This window comes from Phyllobates terribilis, unplaced genomic scaffold, assembly GCF_046119375.1.
Source record: "Phyllobates terribilis strain yellow unplaced genomic scaffold, ASM4611937v1 Scaffold_3__8_contigs__length_932513732, whole genome shotgun sequence".
NCBI lineage: Eukaryota > Metazoa > Chordata > Amphibia > Anura > Dendrobatidae > Phyllobates > Phyllobates terribilis.
This window is the reverse complement of record NW_027362763.1, coordinates 658,888,409-658,910,768: the sequence shown is the minus strand read 5'-3', so window position 1 is coordinate 658,910,768 and position 22,360 is coordinate 658,888,409. Positions and strand designations below refer to the sequence as shown.

The following is a 22,360-nucleotide window of genomic DNA, read 5'->3' as shown; positions in this document are numbered from 1 at the left end:
AACAGTAACATCTGCAGAAGAAAGACCATCTTCCAGCCAAACTAAAATGTCTACTTCTTTTAGCGGACAATGTGATAAGATCCCTTTCTTACGGCCACGCCAATCGCTACAAATTCCAGATGAGGCACAAAAACAGCAGGTGCTTCAACGGATATCAAGTGCTCCTTTAAGTGGGCTCTCCTCCACATCAACTTCAACATCACAAATACTCCAGTCCTCAAAGGTGTCACCCAAATCGCACTTGCTTCCTCACAGCTCCCAAATCTCCAGCTGCCCGTCTGAGTATGAGGTAGAACAGATGGTTGAGTCTGCAGAGCTGTTTACTCATACTATAGCCTGGGAATCAGAGGTCGACTCCAGCGCTTCTGTGAATCCAGACGAGGAAATGATCTGCACTGATGCCCAGAATCTTTATGAGTCGGATCCAGGACCAGACGCAGAAGGTTCTGACCATAATGTAGACCCTCATTCCCAAACTGTAACTCCTGTTGGTGGAGACAATGAGGAAGACGATGATAAGACTCAAATACCTGATTGGAGCGACAACTTTAGTTTTTTGTCAGGGCAGGAACAGGTTGGCTCTGAGGACGACGGGTGTGATAACGCACAGGGTGATGATGATGAGGTTGGAGATCCCACTTACTGTCAACCCACAGTCAGCCAAGAGATGAGGTCAGCAGAGGAGGTGGAGGAAGATGCTAGTGACGACGAGGTCAGGTTGCGCCTTCCTGGACAGAGACGTAGTACTGGAAGCACGTCAACAACTGCATCCTCAAACACAACTCTGCCTCTCACCACAAGTCGTGGTGGCTCTTCAGGTCGCATGGGTGCTAAGCCTTGCATAGCCTGGGCATTTTTTCAGATCGATAAAGATGACCCAACTCGTGTTATCTGTAACATTTGTCAGCAAAAGCTAAGTAGAGGCCAAAAAATACATAGTTTGAGTACTTCATGCATGAACCGGCACATGGACATGAAGCATAAGTTGCAGTGGGAAGCTCAGTGTGCTACAATGCGGCCTAGCCGGCCGGGCCAACCACCGTCTGCCATATCTTGTGCATCCGCGGCCTCTTCATCCTCTGTGACTGGGGGGACAGCAGTCACACCTGTTTTGGGGCGCAGACCTGCCACCTCTTTACCCGCAACAGCCAGCGTGATTGGCAGGTCATCATTTTCTTTGGAGGTGGTAACACCAGCTGGTGTTGAGCGCTGTCCGACATCGATAGCACCACCTTTGGATGAAGGCAACCTAACATGTCCGCCTGCATCTTCCTCACAGACCGGCAGTTTGCCGGGGACACCCTTATCAACCCCGTCTAAGCACAATAGCCAGCCCTCGGTCCCTCAGATGTGGACAAGTAAAAGACCATTTCCTCCTAGCCATGAGAAAGCTAAGAGGTTGAATTTCACCATCTGCAAGCTCTTGGCTACAGAAATGCTGCCTTTCCGCCTGGTGGACACAGAGGATTTTCGAGACCTTATGTCCGTCGCAGTGCCCCAGTACCAGATGCCCAGTCGGCACTACTTCTCAAAGAAAGGTGTGCCTGCGCTCCACCAGCATGTCGCACACAACATCACCGCTTCTTTGAGAAACTCTGTGTGTGACAGGGTGCATTTCACCACAGACACTTGGACGAGTAGGCATGGACAGGGGCGTTACATGTCGCTGACTGGGCACTGGGTAACTATGGTGACAGCAGGACAAGGGGCTGCTGTCCAAGTCTTGCCGTCCCCACGAGTTGTGCGTCAATCCTCTTTATGTCAAAGTTCCTCCACTGCTTCTGCCTCCTCAACCTCCTCTCGGTCTTCCACCTGCACCCAAAGCCTGTCTGGTCATGCCACAAGCTTTCTAACTGCGCAGAAGGGATCCTGCACACCTCCTTACTATGCTGGCAGTAGGGCTCAACGTCATCAGGCGGTTTTTACATTGAAATGTCTGGGAAATGTGAGTCACACAGCTGAGGAGTTGTGGTCAGCTCTGGAGAACCAATTTCATGAATGGTTGTCTCCACTGGACCTGAAACCAGGGAAGGCCGTGTGCGACAATGCTGCAAACCTGGGTGCGGCCCTTCGCCGGGGCAATGTCACACACGTGCCTTGTATGGCTCACGTGTTGAACCTGTCCAGCAATTTTTAGCCCACTATCCCAGACTAGATGGCCTTCTGCAGAGGGCACGGTCGCTGTGTGCTCACTTCCGCCGTTCGCATCCCGCAGCTCAGCGACTTACATCTCTACAGAAGTCGTTGGGCCTGCCACTTCACCGGCTAAAATGCGATGTGCCTACCCGGTGGAATTCAACTCTGCACATGTTGCAGCGACTGTGGCAGCACCGACAAGCCCTGGTGCAATACGTTCTGACGTATAGCCTGGGCCAACGAGATTCAGAGGTGGGGCAAATCACGCTGGAGGAGTGGTCTCAGATCAGGGACCTATGCACCCTTCTGCACAGTTTTGAAATGGCGACGAAGATGTTTAGTGCTGAAGATGCCATTATCAGCATGACTATTCCGGTGATTTACATGCTGGAGCATATGTTAAACAGAATTCGGAGTCAGGTGGTGGCACAAGAGGAGGTGGAGGAAGTAGAGGAGGAGGAGTTGTATGCGGAAGGGCTAACATCTGCAAGGTCCAGACGGTCGGCAGCACCAAGGCGGCAGGCATGTGAGGGTGGGGGAGATGGTTTTACCAGGGCGCATGGTAGCAGCCAAACTAGTGAGGAAGGTGCAGGAGCCCAGGAAGAAGTGGAGGACGAACTGATGGAAGACTCATCAGATGAGGGAGACCTTGATCACATTTCTGTTGTGCGAGGTTGGGGGGAGAGGACAGAGGAAGGAAGCATGATTGTTACCTCGCCACCAACACAACAGGGACTTGGTGCTCCTGGATGCGCAACACACATGAGTGCCTTCTTGCTGCACTACCTGCAACATGACCCTCGAATTGTGAGAATTAGAAATAATCCTGACTACTGGGTTGCCACACTGTTAGATCCCCGGTACAAAAGTAAATTTGCAGAAATTATTCCTGCCATAGAAAGGGATGCACGCATGCAGGAGTATCAGCAGAGACTGTTGCAGAATCTTACATGTGCTTTTCCACAAAATACCAGTGGTGCACGTAGTGAATCTCACAGTTCCAACTTGCCAACCGTGGGACCGTCAAGTGTTCAGCACTCAAACCGTAACAGAACCACAGTATCTGCTGGTAACATCAATTTTGCGGAATCATTTCACCACTTTTTTAGCCCATCCTTTGCAAGGCTACAGGAGACAAGAAGTCTGACACATAGTCAACGCCTAGAGACGATGGTACAGGAGTATCTCCAAGTAAACATTGAAGCCACGACTGTGTCACTGGACCCTTGCTCTTTTTGGGCTTCCAATCTGGATAAATGGCCGGAGCTAGCCACTTACGCCTTGGAGATCTTGTCATGCCCCGCAGCCAGCGTTCTGTCTGAACGTGTGTTCAGCGCTGCTGGTGGTGTGCTGACAGATAAGCGCACGCGGCTCTCCACTGATAATGTAGACAGACTCACGTTCATAAAGATGAACAAATCATGGATCCGAAACGACTTTTCTACCCCTGTGTCATCCTGGGGAGAGTAAAAGCTTGATGATTGGTTAAAATCACCCTACCAAACGTTTTAAGCTTTCAAATTACTAATCATGTTTATCTGTATCTTGACTGGAAAATAATTTGGGCTTTGTAGCAGTGTGCAGCACTGATCCTATTAGGCCATCTATAATAAGCTTCACCAGATTTAAAATTAAAAATAATTTTTAGCTGCATCTTGCCCAGAAAATAATTTTGGGGCTCCGAGATGCGCAAGACACATAAGTGCCTTCTTGCTGCACTACCTGCAGCATGACCCTCATATTGTCAGAATTCGAAGTAATCATGACTACTGGGTTGCCACACTCTTAGATCCCCCAAACTTTTCGATCAACCTTTTCATTTTAATAAAGACCAAAAAAATGGTCATTTTTGAAATTATAAGCATTAGCAGGTTGTTAGAAACTGAAATCAAACAGTTTTCAACTCAAAACTTTATTCTAGGTGATGTTACATTTTCACATAGGACCCCTTGTTCGAAAGGAGCTTCTGAACTCTCTCGTCCATTGAATTTGTCAGGTTTTGGATGGTTTCTACTTCAATTGTTTTGCATGAGGACAGAATACCCTCCCAGAGCTGTTGCTTAGATGTGGACTGCCTCCCACCATCATAGACACTCCTTTTAATGATGCTCCAAAGGTTCTGAATGGGGTAGAGGTCAGGGGAGCATGGGGGTCACACCATAAGTTTGTCCCCTTTTATGCCCATATCAGCCAGAGATGCAGATGTTTTATGTGCAGCATGAGATGGTGCATTATCATGCAGAAAAATGATCTTGCTGTGAAATACACGGTTCTTCTTCTTGAACCATGGCAGGAAGTGCTGTTTGAGAAAATCCACATACATTATGGAGTTCATCTTTAGCGCCTTCAGGGATCCTAAAGGGGCCGACAATCTCTCTCCCCATGATTCCAGCCCAAAACATTACTCCACCTCCTCCTTGTTGGCGCTGTAGCCGTGTTTGCGTGGGGTGTCCATCAACCAGCCATCCTCCACTCCATCCATCTGGACCATCGAGCGCTGCACGGCACTCATCCGTGAACAAAACAGTTTTGAAATCAGTCTTCATGTAATGTTTGGCCCACTGGAGCCGTTTCTGCTTGTGTGAAGTGGATAGAGGAGGTCGACAGGATGGCGTATGCACAGCTGCAAACCTCTGAAGGACCCTGCATCTTGTTGTTCGGGGGACGTTGGAGGCACAAGCAGCTTCAAAAACTTGTCTGCTGCTATGACAAGGCTTTTTTGCCGCTGCTCTTTCAACCTGACGTAATTGCCTGTAGGAAAGAGTCCTCAATTTGCCCTTATCAGCACGCACACGTGTGTACTGTGAATCAGCTACATACTTCTTGATTGCCAAGACACTTCATCCTGATCATCGCACAATGTTGATTGTAGTCATGCCTTGACCTAAACACTCCACAATTTGTTGCTTCTCAGCAGCCGACACATCCTTTTTCTTTCCCATTTTGGCAGAAAATGTAGGCTGCTTAATAATGTGAGAGAGCCTTCTTAAGTAGTCTTGCCTTTCATTGGACACACCTGCCAAACTAATTAGCACAGGTGTCTGCAATTGCTTACAGTGATATAAAGAGCCCTGACACACATCACCATCAATGAGTTTAACTGACAAACAAACAAATTCTTCCCTTATCACTCCTAAACACTTTTTGCATAATAATTTGGAACGCGGTGTACATGTGCTTTTCCACAAAACACCAGCGGTTCACGTAGTGAATCTTACAGTTCTAACTTGCCAACCGTGGTCTGTATGGAATTGTTCAATAAAGGGCCCAAAATTAAGATAACATAGATGGGAGAGGTCTCTATGAATAGGAATTCCTAAGTATTTGATACCCTGTGAGGGCCAGGCAAAGGGAAAGTTGGACTGGATGGAATCCTATATGGATTTGGGGAGGGAGACATCGAGGGCCTCAGACTTCGCTGCATTGATTTTAAAATTTTACCATGTAACAAAGTGATCTATTTCAGCCATAACAGCAGGGATGGATATATGTGATTGAGTGATATATACTAGGACATCATCAGCAAATAGAGAGCACTTGTACTCGGTGCCTCCCACCTCAATCCACCTAATATTGGGGTTATGGCGAATTGATGAGAGCAGGTGCTCCGTCACTAGGATGTATAAGAGAGGGGACAGAGGACATCCCTGCCTTGTCCCATTGGTGATTGTGAAAGGTGATGAAAATGTTCTGACGCACCCCCTGGGCCTTGGGACACCCGGAGCCGGACCCTTTTTGGTGGATGCTGGTGGTTGTAGTCTTCGTGGCGGCGACCCGGTTCCGTGGCTCAGGGCGGTCAAACCAGTGGCGGAACTATTTATGTGGTTTTGATGTTTAAATGTCCGACTACGCCACCCGTGGATTGCGGTCAGAGTGAACCGCCGCTACAGGGCAGACCGCTGAGGCTGGTGTTGTGGGTGCAGCAGAGCGTAGCATAACTCCCCACGGGAGGAGTATAGCCTCAGGGCAGTGTATGCGGAGGATGGGGGTGATGGTGCAGGGCAGCAGCAGTAACGACACGGAGTCAGTGATGCAGTCCAGGGCCTTTACTCACAGTTCTTATTATCCAGACCACGTCTGCAGGTAACGGCTGCCCACGTCGTACTGTGCTCACCAGGTGAGGAGCTCAGACAACTCCCAGATAACTTTGGAGCACTTCACAGGACCCCCTTTGTGTGTCCTTTGTCTGGCCTTTCTTACCAACACTTCTGTCCGGCTGCCTCGGGCCTCCTCTTGGTAAACTTGGCGCCAGTTTCCCTGACCCTATGTGGTGCCTTCCTAGCGGGTGTAGCGAGGGGCTGCGCCACATAAAATGTCAGAGCCTCCGGTTTCTAGCTGAGGGTCGTTTCCTGCCTCCACTAGTTCGGGGACCGGTCTCCCCCTTTGGCCTGACCCCTCCACGCAGGTGGATTCGGGCGTGCGGTGGCGACTCGCCCGTCCGCACCCCTGGGATCCCTTCATTCCTCGTTCCTGGAGCCTTCTCCGCTCCTCTTCCTTCCTTCTCCCTCTTCCAGGCCTGGGCCTCTGTTACTAGGCCCGCCTCCGGAGCAGAGCTCATGCAGAGCCCCTGTTCCCTGCCACTTCTGCTCAGACTTCTCTGCACTGAACTAAGATGGTGCCCACCTTTTATACTCCCTTCTCAATGCACCCAGGAACTGCTTCCTCCCTGCTCCTGCACTACAGGGTTCCCCTTCCTCAGTGTTCCCTCCCCCCACTCCAGCCAGGGACAGGGACTGTCGTGCCCATCTCAGGGGCATATTGGTCGCCCTGCCCCACGGCAATGTGGTGTAATGCATGCAGGTGTCGGGTCCTGATCCACACTCCATCCTTACCTGAGAGTGAGATATCACACCTCTGGGTGAGGTGCAATACGTCTGTAGCAACCGAGCCCTCAGGGTGCTACAGTTCTATTTATCTTCAGCCTAGGTGACGTATTGCGATACAGGGCCGTGATTTTGGCTATAAAAGGGTCCCCTAGACCCCTACCCCAAGCTTTTTAAGAGAATCATATATGGCGTGCCAGGAGACTCTATGGAATGCTTTCTCAGCATCCAACGAGAGTATCTAATTACAAATTTTTAACTGCATCTAGCCCAGGAAATACTTTGTGCCTAGTAGCAGTGTCTGCTAGTCAGCGGATTATCCCGGCTGTTAAGCAAGCTACACCACCTGTAGTTTAGACACTTAATTTTTTCAAAGGAAATGCTTCGGGACCATGGGATACTCAGTGAAGAGCATCAGGAGGCACCCCAAGGCATAGGGGCTGGGACTGGCAGTAGGATGCCTTGCGGTGGACAGCCGAGCTCGATCCTTATAAAAGCTTTTTAACTGCAGCAGCTTTAGTGGACGCTACTGGAGCTGGAATTACGCGGCTGCTGGCATGAGACTTGCCCTCCAATAGATCCTTGTAAATGGATTTAAAGTGTATTCATTCAAATTAGAGAGACAATTTAAATTAAAAAGCTTAGAGCTGCCTCCACCACAGGGGGGCTCGCTCGACCCACCAGCGGACAGGCACCAGTATTGGGAGAGGGGGGCTGGCCATCAGGGTTCACCGCGGCTCTGGCACAAACCCGGCGACACGGAGGTGGCACGGGCAGGAGCGGACTGGCCGTGTCGGCTTCTTACTTTTTGGATTTTAGAAGGGCATGACATGCCTATATCTGTGTCTCCCCCTCCTTTTACTCCTCCACCTCTTTTATTTTCGCATGACTATATGTACTTGTCACTTTTCCATGTGTTAGTTGTGTCTTCTGAGCAGTTTGTCAGCTTTTGGACACCTTTGAAGGTGTTTTCTATGTGTTTCTATGTGTTTTTGTTTGCCTGCCATTGGTTTTAACGGTGTTCGACGAACCGAACCTAACTCGAACACTACGGGGGTGGCTCAACACTAGTCGGCGCTTGTTACTGCACATCTGCCTCCTATTCAATTGAATGGGAGGAGGATGTGTAGTATCCTGCTGTGGCCACTACAGATGAACGGCCAAGCACCGCAGGTAAGTATTTCCGGCCAGCGGCCGCCACCACCGATAACAGCTGATCGGCGGGGGTGCCACATGCGGGACCCCAACTGATCATACATTGATGCCCTATCCTATAGATAGGGCATCAATGTGAAAGTAGTGGACAACTCCTTTAATATTTAGTCCAGAAACCTTTTGTTTACAATTACAGAGGTCAGAGGTTTCCTGTAGTTCTTGACCAGGTTTGCACACACTGCAGCAAGGATTTTGGCCCCCTCCTCCATACAGATCTTCTCCAGATCTTTCAGGTTTCGGGGCTGTCGCTGGGCAACATTGAGTTTCAGCTCCCTCCAAAGATTTTCTATTGAGTTCAGGTCTGGAGACTGGCTAGGCCACTCCAGGACCCTGAAATGCTTTTTAAGGAGACACTCTTTAGTTGCCCTGGCTGTGTGTTTCGGGTCATTGTCATGCTGGAAGACCCAGCCATGACCCATCTTCAATGCTCTTACTGAGGGAAGGATGTTGTTGGCCAAAATATCGCGATACATGACCCCATCCATCCTCGCTTTCAATACTGTGCAGTAGTCCTATCCCTTTTGCAGAAAAGCACCTCCAAAGTATGATGTTTCCCCCACTACACTATGCTTCATGGTTGGGATGGTGTTCTTGGGGTTGTATTCATTCTTCTTCTTCCTCCAAACACGACGAGTGGAATTGATACCAAAAAGTTCTATTTTGGTCTCATCTGACCACATGACCTTCTCTCCCATGCCTCCTCTGTATCATCCAGATGGTCAATGGCAAACTTCAAACGGACCTGGACATGTGCTGGAGTGAGCAGGGGGGCCTCGCGTTCCCTGCAGGATTTTAATCTATGACGCTGTAGTGTGTTACTAACAGCAATGTTTGAGACTGTGGTCTCACCTCTCTTCAGGTCATTGACCAGGTCCTCCTGTGTAGTTCTGGGCTGATTCTTGACCTTTCTCAGAATCATCCTTACCCCACGAGGCGAGATCTTGTGTGGAGCTGCAGACCGAGGAAGATTGACAGTCATCTTGTGTTTGTTCCATTTTCTAATAATTGTACCAACAGTTGTTGCCTTCTTATCAAGCTGCTTGCCTATTGTCCTGTAGCCCATCCCAGCCTTGTACAGGTCTACAATTTTGTCCCTGGTGTCCTTAGACAGAAATTTGGTCTTGGCCATGGTGGAGAGGTTGGAGTGTGATTGATTGTGTGGACAGGTGTCTTTTATACAGGTAACAAGTTCAAACAGGTGCAATTAAGACAGGTAATGAGTGCAGAGTAGGAGGGTTTCTTAAAGAAAAACAGGTCTGTGAGAGCCAAAATTCTTGCTGGTTGGTAAGTGATCAAATACTTATTTCATGCAATAAAATGCAATTTAATTATGTAAAAATCATACAATGTGATTTACTGGATTTTTTTTTTATATTCTGTTTCTCACAGTTGAAGTGTATGCACACCTACAATATCTGATCCATTACACGGGTTGGATGACACTGACTTGCTGCACTGATTGTTTCTTTGGTTCCCCGGGCGCTGTGAACAGCAGGCACACACCACCCCATCATAATTTATGTGCCGTACCATGTGGTCACAACCGCCCGCCCAGAATGTATTTAATGAATGTTTGTGGCAATAAAACAGCAATGTGTGAATAAATGTTTTTAGGCTGAAGGGATTATTGCTGCTGGAGAGAATATATTCAGGTAAGGAGATGAGTGCATCGTTTGCTGAGAGGGGCTTCAGGAGCGAGACGCCACCATAAAAGAGGAACTGGAGTAACTGGTGATTGGTTTAATTGCTGATTGAGTGCGGATTTCTCTGCATGTGGTACAAGTACAAACCCTGTGGATTGAAAAACCCCGCCATCCAGAAGACGTTCGGTCTTTCATCATAAATCCATGACGTGAACTGACTGTTCCTCTTCAGCAGCTGTGTGAACCAGAATCCGAGCGTAGCAGACGCCCACGACACCTTCCTCCAGACCCCAGGAACACGGGCGTTGTATATGTCATCCAAGATGGCTCTAAGACTCTGAAGAAATGAGAGAGGTCAGTCCACTTCTCCGTAGTTACGTGAAAGGTTGCATTACTCTATTCACCAATTTATTAGTTGTCTTTGGACCTGGGAAACATGGGTGACAACCAATATGGTTGCAATCAAAGCTGTCATTAGGGTTGTCACTCAGCGCTCCGAGACCCATGAATGTCTCCTAGATTTGCTGCATCTTCTCATCTTCTACATCTGCAGGGCTAAAGATGAGTGACAACCTGAGATGTATAATGCAGGTTACATAGGTGCTCACCACCTCCCCAGGATCACTTATAATTAAGAGAAGGTAAAAAAGATTTCTCTCTTCAACATCAGAAGAGAATGACAAGTTATTTGGTGGTAATTAAACATAAAGCACCAGATACAGTATGTATATCACACGTGGAAACATACAGTGCCTTGAAGAAGAAGTCTTCATACCCTGTGAACTTTTCCACTTACTTTTCACGTTACACCCACAAACATAAATGTTTTTTATTGGGATTTTCTGTGATACCAACAGTAAGTATTTGGGATGTGTAAAAGAAATGATACAAGGTTTTCTAATTAATTTAAAAATATAAATCCGAGCAATGTGTTGTGCATTTGTATTCAGCCCCCCACGTCAATACTTTGTAGGACCACCTCTCGCTGCAGTTACTGCTGCAGTCTTTTGGGGTCTCTCCAGCTTTGCACATCTAGAGGTGACATTTTGCCCCTTCTTCTTTGCACGCTCGCTCTGTGAGATCAGATGGAGACGTCTGTGATCAGCAATTTTCACGTCTTGTCACAGATTCTCTGAGATTTAGGTCTGGACTGTGAATGGACCGTTCACACACAAGAATATGCCTTGATCTAAACACCTCCATTGTGGCTCTGGCAGGATGTTTATGGTCTTTGCCCTGCTGGAAGGTGAACCTACGACCCAGTCTCAAGTCTTCTGCAGCCTCTAACAGGATTTCCTCCAGGATTTCCCTGTACTTAGCTCCATCCATCTTCCCATTACCTCTGACCAGTTTCCCTGCCCTTGCTGAAGAAAAGTCTCCCCACAGCAGAATGCTGCCACCACCATGTGTGACTGAAGGGATGGTGTTTTCAGGGTGATGTGCAATGTTAGTTTTCTGTCCCATATAGCACTTTGCATTTAGCCCAAAATGTTCTTCTTTGGACTCATCTGACCATAGCCTCTTCTTCCTCATGCTCACTGTGTCCCATACATGGCTTTTTGAAAACTGCAAACGGGACTTCTTATGGCTCTCAAAAATGTCTTTCTTCTTACCACTCTTCCATAAAGGCCAGATCTGTGGAGTATAAGACTAACAGTTCTCGTGTGGACAGATTCTCCCACCTGAGCTGTGGATTTCTGCAGCTCCTCCAGAGTGACCATGGGTCTCTTGGCTGCTTCTCACAGCGCTCTCCTTGCTTGGGATGTCAGTTTAGGTGGACGGCCATGTCTGGGTATGTTTGCAGTTGTGCCGTACTCCTTTCATTTTTGGATGATGAATTGGACAGTGCTCTGTGAGTTGTTCAGAGCTTGGGCTATTTAGGTATAACCTAACCCTGCTTTACTCTTCTCCACCATCTGACCTGTCTGGTGGGCTCCTTTTCTTGATGCTGTTTGATCCCTAATGTTCTCCCACAAACCTCTGAGGTCTTCACAGAACAGCTGTAGTTATACTGAGAAGAATTACACCCAGGTGGACGCAATGTACTAATTACGTGTCGTCTGGAGTTGATTGGTCAGTCAGGATTTTATTTAGGGGTATCAGACTACAGGGGCTGAATACAAATACACCTCACAATTTTCAGATTTATAGTTTTTAAATAATTATAAAACCATGTATCATTTCTAATGCAAGAAAATAACAATGGAGAACAAGACCTCATAAATAATGAGGGGCATACCACTAAATACCAATTGAGCAAAGAGAAATAGACCATAAGTGTTTCAAAGAACCCCAGGATATAATATAGTTAAGAGACAACGTGATGACTAAAAAATAAGTATTTTATTAAACATATTTAATATATTTAAAAAGACACACATTTTTGGTTGGACTATGTAACTGCATTTTTGGTTTATATCTGATACCAACTGTGTCTCTATCTACCCTCTGTAGCCTCATCTGCTCATATTATGTCTGATAATATATGGAATCATACAATGTGTGTCTTTTTAAATATATTAAATAGGTTTAATAAAATACTTATTTTTTTAGTCATCACGTTGTCTCTTAACTATATTATATCCTGGGGTTCTTTGAAACACTTATGGTCTATTTCTCTTTGCTCAACATGTATCATTTCTGTTACACTTCACAAATACTTGTTACTTTGTGTTGGCATATGACATAAAATCCCAATAAAATAGATTTAAGTTTGCGATTGTAACGTGAAAAAAATGTGGTAAAATTATCGGGGTATGAATACTTTTCCAAGGTACTTTACAAGCGGCACATCAGGCCTAAATCTGCCCAAATCTCTGGACCACCTTCCTAAATCTGCCCCTGTATGTCGTCTCTCACCTCGCTCATAATGACCGTCCCGTCTATGGCGAGCCTCAGCTCAGTCAGGCCGCTCCTCACGATGGAGATGACCTTTTGCATCCGATCTATTTCTTGACGGAGAATCAGATTGATTGGGCTGAGCGCTCCGGTCTTCTCCAGCTGCGCTTTCACCTTAACGGAGCAGAACATGTAAGATTTCATCTCTTTCTCAGTTGCACATACAGACCTGACTTTTCATCTGGAGATATTAATTCTGTACATGACCTTTTTCTGAAGATACGTTTTTCCCAGCTGCCTATGGGAGAATATTTGTAGACTGTTCATGATTGTAAATGTTATATAGCAGAACATGTGTGATGAGATATAAGTGCGGGCTGATGGCAGCGTTACGTTACACAGCGAGCTATGGCGGGTGCATTCATAAAGGGCAGACGCTGTATACGAATTAATGGAAGTGCATCCTGTTTATCAGAAAGCAGCGATCTAAGGGGGGGGCGGCTTCTCTTCGAGGAGACCCTCAGCAACAAAACACAGAAGAAATCTATTGTGCCTAAAGGAAAATACAGTCCCGACGCCTGAGCACCAAGGTCCATCAGCGAGAACATCGCCGGCTCTCCTGGACTGAGAACTTAGGGCCAGATCCATCATTTACAGGTTAAGTCACTTTTCTTCTTTCATCTCGTGGCAAATCGCTGACATTTTCTGCACCAAATTCTTCAAAATGTCGCCCGTCATTCATAAGTTTTGCACAAAAATAAAAAAATGTTGATTTTTCTCTTTAGCCCATTTTGTGTGTTTTTACTGCAAAAAAAAGTTGCATCATTTTGCTAAATAGCACAAAATTTGACCTGAAATAACTGTATGTGCATAAAATCACTCAAGCGGGAGGAACTGGAGAATATTTGCACGGAATTTTGCGACTTTTTAAAAATGAACAAGTTGACAAAATTGACTGCAAACACCTGGAAAAAAAAACTAGAATACAATGGTTGGCAACAAAAAAAAAAACAAAACCACATGTTAACAAATATGAAAACAGACTTTAAAAAAAAAACAGGCAAAAACCACCAAAAACTAAAGGCCGGAATTGCAGTTTTTGGTCACTGTATCTCCTCCCAAAAATTGCAATAAATAGTGATCAAAAGTGTAAAAAAAATGTTCCCCAAATAGTAACAATAAATTCTAAAGCTCGATGTGCAAAAAAAAAATATCGAGCGCCATTGACAGAAAAGTTCTGGGTTTCAGAAAAGGGTGACAGAAACTAAATATTTTCTTAAAAGGTTCTGAATAGTTTTAAACAAGTAAAATATCAAACTTATATTGTTATTCTTTTTTTATATACTGCTGCAATCGTACTTGACCTGGAGAATCCTGTTGAATCAATGAATGCCAATAAAACACAAAACGAAATTGTGCTTTTTTTTCACTATTTCACCTAACTTAGATTCTGTTTTCCCATTTTTTAAGTGCATTGTAAGGTAAAGTGAATGGCGTCAATGCAAATAGAAAAGTTCTAACTCTTTGAAGAAAGGGAGAAAAATAAATAAAAAGAGAAATAAAATGAAAATTGACTCAGGAGGGAACGGTTTAGTGTGTGAATACAGGCTATGTAACAATTCCCGAGATGTGGAATAGACTGCTGCACCGCGACCATGGGACTAGGATACGTCCGCAACCCACCCATGCAGGCAGCAGGTGGGCCGGCAGCAGGTGGGCCACCACTTAAACTGAAGAAATGAAATGTTTGTATTTCTGGGAGGAGCGAGGGGTAATATAGTAATGCACCTCATGAGGATTGTAGTCCGGGGGCAGCTTCTCCAGCAGGTCTTCAACTATTCTATGTACGACGGCTTCTCGAGTTTCCCACGCTTCCCCCTGGGTTTCCCGGGGCAGCATGCTGCTGATGGTGTCCAAGATGGTGGCAGCCACATTGCTCTGGTATCTGTAATATATGCACTGATTATAAGCAGGGGATAATTGCTCCATTCATGGAGAATGGGTGTATTTACAGATGGGGTTCTTACGTAATATCAGCATTGGGGTGCAGGCCGAACACTAGTGGGGAGTCAGCCGCCGGCAGAGACTGGATGTAGTTCAGGAACTGCGGCACGGTCTTACAGTGGGGGATCTTATATCCCTTGTAGAAACAGAAGGTGGGATCACAGATCTTCTCACTGAACCAGGCCTAGAGGACAATAACATAAGACACACATTTATATTACACAGGATATACAGCAGAAAGCTGCAGGAGCGCTCAGATCTTACTGTGCCCCCCATAGACATTAATGGAGAAAATCACATGAGGGGCCACTGACCTCTTGTAACCCATGCTACATGTCCAGTGGGAGACACAAACCCCCCGGATACAACAGGTATGTGTCCGGTGAAAGACAAAGTCCCCCAGATATAAAAGGTACGTGTCCATTGAGAGACACAGACCCCCAGATATATCAGATACCTGCAGGTGAGTGACACCAACTCCCGGATATATCGAGAAAGTGTCCAGTGAGTGACACAGACCCCCGAATATGTGTGACTTGTGAGTGACAAAGACCCACGAATATATGTGTCTGGTGAGTGACACAGACCCCCGAATATATGTGTCTAGTGAGTGACACAGACCCCCGAATATGTGTGTCTTGTGAGTGACAAAGACCCCCGAATATATGTGTCTGGTGAGTGACACAGACCCCCGAATATATGTGTCTAGTGAGTGACACAGACCCCCGAATATATGTGTCTAGTGAGTGACACAGACCCCCGAATATATGTGTCTGGTGAGTGGCACAGGCCCCCGAATATATGTGTCTAGTGAGTGACACAGACCCCCGAATATATGTGTCTAGTGAGTGACACAGACCCCCGAATATATGTGTCTTGTGAGTGGCACAGGCCCCCGAATATATGTGTCTTGTGAGTGACACAGACCCCCCCAAATATATGTGTCTGGTAAGTGACACAGACCCTCGAATATATGTGTCTGGTGAGGGGCACAGACCCCCAAATATGTGTGTCTAGTGAGTGACACAGGCCCCCGAATATGTGTGTCTTGTGAGTGACACAGACCCCCCCAAATATATGTGTCTGGTAAGTGACACAGACCCTCGAATATATGTGTCTGGTGAGTGGCACAGACCCCCAAATATATGTGTCTGGTGAGTGACACAGACCCCCAAATATATGTGTCTGGTAAGTGACACAGACCCTCGAATATATGTGTCTGGTGAGTGACACAGGCCCCCGAATATGTGTGTCTTGTGAGTGACACAGACCCCCCCAAATATATGTGTCTGGTGAGTGACACAGACCCTCGAGTATATGTGTCTGGTGAGTGGCACAGACCCCCAAATATATGTGTCTGGTGAGTGACACAGACCCCCAAATATATGTGTCTAGTGAGTGACACAGACCCCCGAATATATGTGTTTTGTGAGTGACACAGACCCCTGAATATATGTGTCTGGTAAGTGACACAGACCCCCGAATATATGTGTCTGGTGAGTGACACAGACCCCGAATATATGTGTCTGGTGAGTGACACAGACCCCCGAATATGTGTGTGGTGAGTGACACAGACCCCCCCAAATATATGTGTCTGGTAAGTGACACAGACCGCCGAATATATGTGTCTGGTGAGTGACACAGACCCCCGAATATATGTGTGTGGTGAGTGACACAGACCCCCCCAAATATATGTGTCTGGTAAGTGACACAGACCCCCGAATATATGTGTCTGGTGAGTGACACAGACCCCGAATATATGTGTCTGGTGAGTGACACAGACCCCCGAATATATGTGTGTGGTGAGTGACACAGACCCCCCCCAAATATATGTGTCTGGTGAGTGACACAGACCCCCGAATATATGTGTCTGGTGAGTGACACAGACCCCCGAATATATGTGTCTGGTGAGTGACACAGACCCCCCCAAATATATGTGTCTGGTGAGTTACACAGACCCCCGAATATGTATGTCTTGTGAGTGACACAGACCCCCGAATATATGTGTCTTGTGAGTGACACAGACCCCTGAATATATGTGTCTGGTGAGTGACACAGACCCCCCCAAATATATGTGTCTGGTGAGTTACACAGACCCCCAAATATGTGTGTCTTGTGAGTGACACAGACCCACGAATATATGTGTCTAGTGAGTGACATAGGCCCCCGAATATATGTGTCTAGTGAGTGACACAGACCCTCGAGTATATGTGTCTTGTGAGTGACACAGACCCCCGAATATATGTGTCTAGTGAGTGACACAGACCCTCGAGTATATGTGTCTTGTGAGTGACACAGACCCTCAAATATATGTGTCTGGTGAGTGACACAGGCCCCCGAATATATGTGTCTAGTGAGTGACACAGACCCCCGAATATATGTGTCTAGTGAGTGACACAGACCCCCGAATATATGTGTCTGGTGAGTGGCACAGGCCCCCGAATATATGTGTCTGGTGAGTGACACAGACCCCCGAATATATGTGTCTTGTGAGTGACACAGACCCCCCCAAATATATGTGTCTGGTAAGTGACACAGACCCTCGAATATATGTGTCTGGTGAGGGGCACAGACCCCCAAATATGTGTGTCTAGTGAGTGACACAGGCCCCCGAATATGTGTGTCTTGTGAGTGACACAGACCCCCCCAAATATATGTGTCTGGTAAGTGACACAGACCCTCGAATATATGTGTCTGGTGAGTGGCACAGACCCCCAAATATATGTGTCTGGTGAGTGACACAGACCCCCAAATATATGTGTCTGGTAAGTGACACAGACCCTCGAATATATGTGTCTGGTGAGTTACACAGACCCTCGAATATATGTGTCTAGGGAGTGACACAGACCCTCGAGTATATGTGTCTTGTGAGTGACACAGACCCACGAATATATGTGTCTAGTGAGTGACACAGGCCCTCGAGTATATGTGTCTGGTGAGTGGCACAGACCCCCAAATATATGTGTCTGGTGAGTGACACAGACCCCCAAATATATGTGTCTAGTGAGTGACACAGACCCCCGAATATATGTGTTTTGTGAGTGACACAGACCCCTGAATATATGTGTCTGGTAAGTGACACAGACCCCCGAATATATGTGTCTGGTGAGTGACACAGACCCCGAATATATGTGTCTGGTGAGTGACACAGACCCCCGAATATGTGTGTGGTGAGTGACACAGACCCCCCCAAATATATGTGTCTGGTGAGTGGCACAGGCCCCCGAATATATGTGTCTGGTGAGTGACACAGACCCCCGAATATATGTGTCTTGTGAGTGACACAGACCCCCCCAAATATATGTGTCTGGTAAGTGACACAGACCCTCGAATATATGTGTCTGGTGAGGGGCACAGACCCCCAAATATGTGTGTCTAGTGAGTGACACAGGCCCCCGAATATGTGTGTCTTGTGAGTGACACAGACCCCCCCAAATATATGTGTCTGGTAAGTGACACAGACCCTCGAATATATGTGTCTGGTGAGTGGCACAGACCCCCAAATATATGTGTCTGGTGAGTGACACAGACCCCCAAATATATGTGTCTGGTAAGTGACACAGACCCTCGAATATATGTGTCTGGTGAGTTACACAGACCCTCGAATATATGTGTCTAGGGAGTGACACAGACCCTCGAGTATATGTGTCTTGTGAGTGACACAGACCCACGAATATATGTGTCTAGTGAGTGACACAGGCCCTCGAGTATATGTGTCTGGTGAGTGGCACAGACCCCCAAATATATGTGTCTGGTGAGTGACACAGACCCCCAAATATATGTGTCTAGTGAGTGACACAGACCCCCGAATATATGTGTTTTGTGAGTGACACAGACCCCTGAATATATGTGTCTGGTAAGTGACACAGACCCCCGAATATATGTGTCTGGTGAGTGACACAGACCCCGAATATATGTGTCTGGTGAGTGACACAGACCCCCGAATATGTGTGTGGTGAGTGACACAGACCCCCCCAAATATATGTGTCTGGTAAGTGACACAGACCCCCGAATATATGTGTCTGGTGAGTGACACAGACCCCGAATATATGTGTCTGGTGAGTGACACAGACCCCCGAATATATGTGTGTGGTGAGTGACACAGACCCCCCCCCAAATATGTGTCTGGTGAGTGACACAGACCCCCGAATATATGTGTCTGGTGAGTGACACAGACCCCCGAATATATGTGTCTGGTGAGTGACACAGACCCCCCCAAATATATGTGTCTGGTGAGTTACACAGACCCCCGAATATGTATGTCTTGTGAGTGACACAGACCCCCGAATATATGTGTCTGGTGAGTGACACAGACCCCTGAATATATGTGTCTGGTGAGTGACACAGACCCCCCCAAATATATGTGTCTGGTGAGTTACACAGACCCCCAAATATGTGTGTCTTGTGAGTGACACAGACCCACGAATATATGTGTCTAGTGAGTGACACAGGCCCCCGAATATATGTGTCTTGTGAGTGACACAGACCCCCGAATATATGTGTCTAGTGAGTGACACAGACCCTCGAGTATATGTGTCTTGTGAGTGACACAGACCCCCGAATATATGTGTCTTGTGAGTGACACAGACCCCCGAATATATGTGTCTAGTGAGCGACACAGACCCATGAATATATGTGTCTAGGGAGTGACACAGACCCTCGAGTATATGTGTCTTGTGAGTGACACAGACCCCCGAATATATGTGTCTAGTGAGTGACACAGACCCTCGAGTATATGTGTCTTGTGAGTGACACAGACCCTCAAATATATGTGTCTGGTGAGTGACACAGGCCCCCGAATATATGTGTCTAGTGAGTGACACAGGCCCCCGAATATATGTGTCTTGTGAGTGACACAGACCCCCGAATATATGTGTCTAGTGAGTGACACAGACCCTCGAGTATATGTGTCTTGTGAGTGACACAGACCCCCGAATATATGTGTCTTGTGAGTGACACAGACCCCCGAATATATGTGTCTGGTGAGTGACACAGACCCCCGAATATATGTGTCTTGTGAGTGACACAAACCCCCGAATATATGTGTCTGGTGAGTGACACAGACCCCCGAATATATGTGTCTAGTGAGTGACACAGACCCTCGAGTATATGTGTCTTGTGAGTGACACAGACCCCCGAATATATGTGTCTTGTGAGTGACACAGACCCCCGAATATATGTGTCTGGTGAGTGACACAGGCCCCCGAATATATGTGTCTTGTGAGTGACACAGGCCCCCGAATATATGTGTCTGGTGAGTGACACAGACCCCCGAATATATGTGTCTTGTGAGTGACACAAACCCCCGAATATATGTGTCTTGTGAGTGACACAGACCCCTGAATATATGTGCCTGGTAAGTGACACAGACCCTCAAATATATCTGTCTGGTGAGTGGCAGAGACCCCCGAATATATGTGTCTGGTGAGTGACACAGGCCCCCGAATATATGTGTCTTGTGACACAACCCCCTGATATATGTGTCTGGTGAGTGACACAGACCCTCGAGTATATGTGTCTGGTGAGTGACACAGACCCCCGAATATATCTGTCTGGTGAGTGGCAGAGACCCCCGAATATATGTGTCTGGTGAGTGACACAGGCCCCCGAATATACAGTCATATGAAAAAGTTTGGGCATCCCTATTAATCTTAAGCTTAATGTTCTATAAAAATTGGTGTTTTTGCAACAGCTATTTCAGTTTGATCTATGTAATAACTGTTGGACACAGTAATGTTTCTGCCTTGAAATGAGGTTCATTGTACTAACAGAAAATGTGCAATCTGCATTCAAACAAAATTTGACAGGTGCATAAGTATGGGCACCTCACCAGAAAAGTGACATTAATAGTTAGTAGATCCTCCTTTTGCAAAAATAACAGCCTCTAGTCGCTTCCTGTAGCTTTTAATGAGTTCCTGGATCCTGGATGAAGGTATTTTTGACCATTCCTCTTTACAAAACAATTCCAGTTCTGTTAAGTTTGATGGTCGCCCCCGAGCATGGACAGCCCTCTTCAAATGATCCCACAGATGTTCAATGATATTCAGGTCTGGGGACTGGGATGGCCATTCCAGAACATTGTAGTTGTTCCTCTGCATGAATGCCTGAGTAGATTTGGAGCGGTGTTTTGGATCATTGTCTTGCTGAAAGATCCATCCACTTTGTAACTTCATATTTATCACTGATTCTTGAACACTATTGTCAAGAATCTGCTGATACTGAGTGGAATCCATGCGTCCCTCAACTTTAACAAGATTCCCAGTGCCAGCATTGACCACACAGCCCCAAAGCATGATGGAACCTCCACCAAATTTTACTGTGGGTAGCAAGTGTTTTTCTTGGAATGCTGTGTTTTTTTGCCACCATGCATAACGCCTTTTTGTATGACCAAATAACTCAATCTTGATTTCATCAGTCCACAGGACCTTCTTCCAAAAAGAAATTGGCTTCTCCAAATGTGCTTTTGCATACCTCAGCCGACTCTGTTTGTGGCGTGCTTGCAGAAACGGCTTCTTTCGCATCACTCTCCCATACAGCTTCTCCTTGTGCAAAGTGCCTTGTATAGTTGACCGATGCACAGTGACACCATCTGCAGCAAGTTGATGCTGCAGCTCTCTGGAGGTGGTCTGAGGATTGTCCTTGACTGATCTCACCATTCTTCTTCTCTGCCTTTCTGATGTTTTTCTTGGCCTGCCACTTCTGGCCTTAACAAGAACTGTCCCTGTGTTCTTCCATTTCCTTACTATGTTCCTCACAGTGGAAACTGACAGGTTAAATCTCTGAGACAGCTTTTTGTATGCTTCCCCTGAACAACTATGTTGAATAATCTTTGTTTTCAGATCATTTGACAGTTGTTTTGAGGAGCACATGATGCCACTCTTCAGAGGAGATTCAAACAGGAGAACAACTTGCAAGTGGCCACTTTAAGTAGCTTTTCTCATGATTGCATACACCTGGCTATAAAGTTCAAAGCTCCATGAGGTTACAAAACCAAAAAAAGTGCTTTAGTAAGTCAGTAAAAAGTAGGTAGGAGTATTTAAAACAAGAAAATGATAAGGGTGCCCATACTTATGCACCTTTCAAATTTTGTTTGAATGCAGATTGCACATTTTCTGTTAGTACAATAAACCTCATTTCAAGGCAGAAACATTACTGTGTCCAACAGTTATTACATATATCAAACTGAAATAGCTGTTGCAAAAACACCAATTTTTATAAAACATTAAGCTTAAGATTAATAGGGGTGCCCAAACTTTTTCATATGACTGTATGTGTCTTGTGACACAACCCCCTGATATATGTGTCTGGTGAGTGACACAGACCCTCGAGTATATGTGTCTGGTGAGTGACACAGACCCTCGAATATATCTGTCTGGTGAGTGGCAGAGACCCCCGAATATATGTGTCTGGTAAGTGACACAGGCCCCCGAACATATGTGTCTTGTGACACAACCCCCTGATATATGTGTCTGGTGAGTGACACAGACCCTCGAGTATATGTGTCTGGTGAGTGACACAGACCCTCGAATATATCTGTCTTGTGAGTGGCAGAGACCCCCGAATATATGTGTCTGGTGAGTGACACAGGCCCCCGAATATATGTGTCTTGTGACACAACCCCCTGATATATGTGTCTGGTGAGTGACACAGACCCTCGAGTATATGTGTCTGGTGAGTGACACAGACCCTCGAGTATATGTG

The 22,360-nt window shown here is 46.4% G+C and overlaps 1 protein-coding gene across 1 annotated transcript in view; it reads right to left on the bottom strand.

The window, feature by feature from the left end:
• Positions 1-22,360, bottom strand: part of LOC141258594 (dynein axonemal heavy chain 8-like) — a 415,976-nt gene that overhangs the window by 15,242 nt on the left and 378,374 nt on the right. The window contains exons 82-85 of the mRNA XM_073673563.1: positions 14,683-14,843; positions 14,444-14,600; positions 12,677-12,829; positions 9,965-10,154 (exon numbers count right to left, since the gene is read on the bottom strand). Coding sequence (XP_073529664.1) covers positions 9,965-10,154; positions 12,677-12,829; positions 14,444-14,600; positions 14,683-14,843 — 661 coding nt within the window. The remainder of the gene's footprint in view (positions 1-9,964; positions 10,155-12,676; positions 12,830-14,443; positions 14,601-14,682; positions 14,844-22,360) is intronic.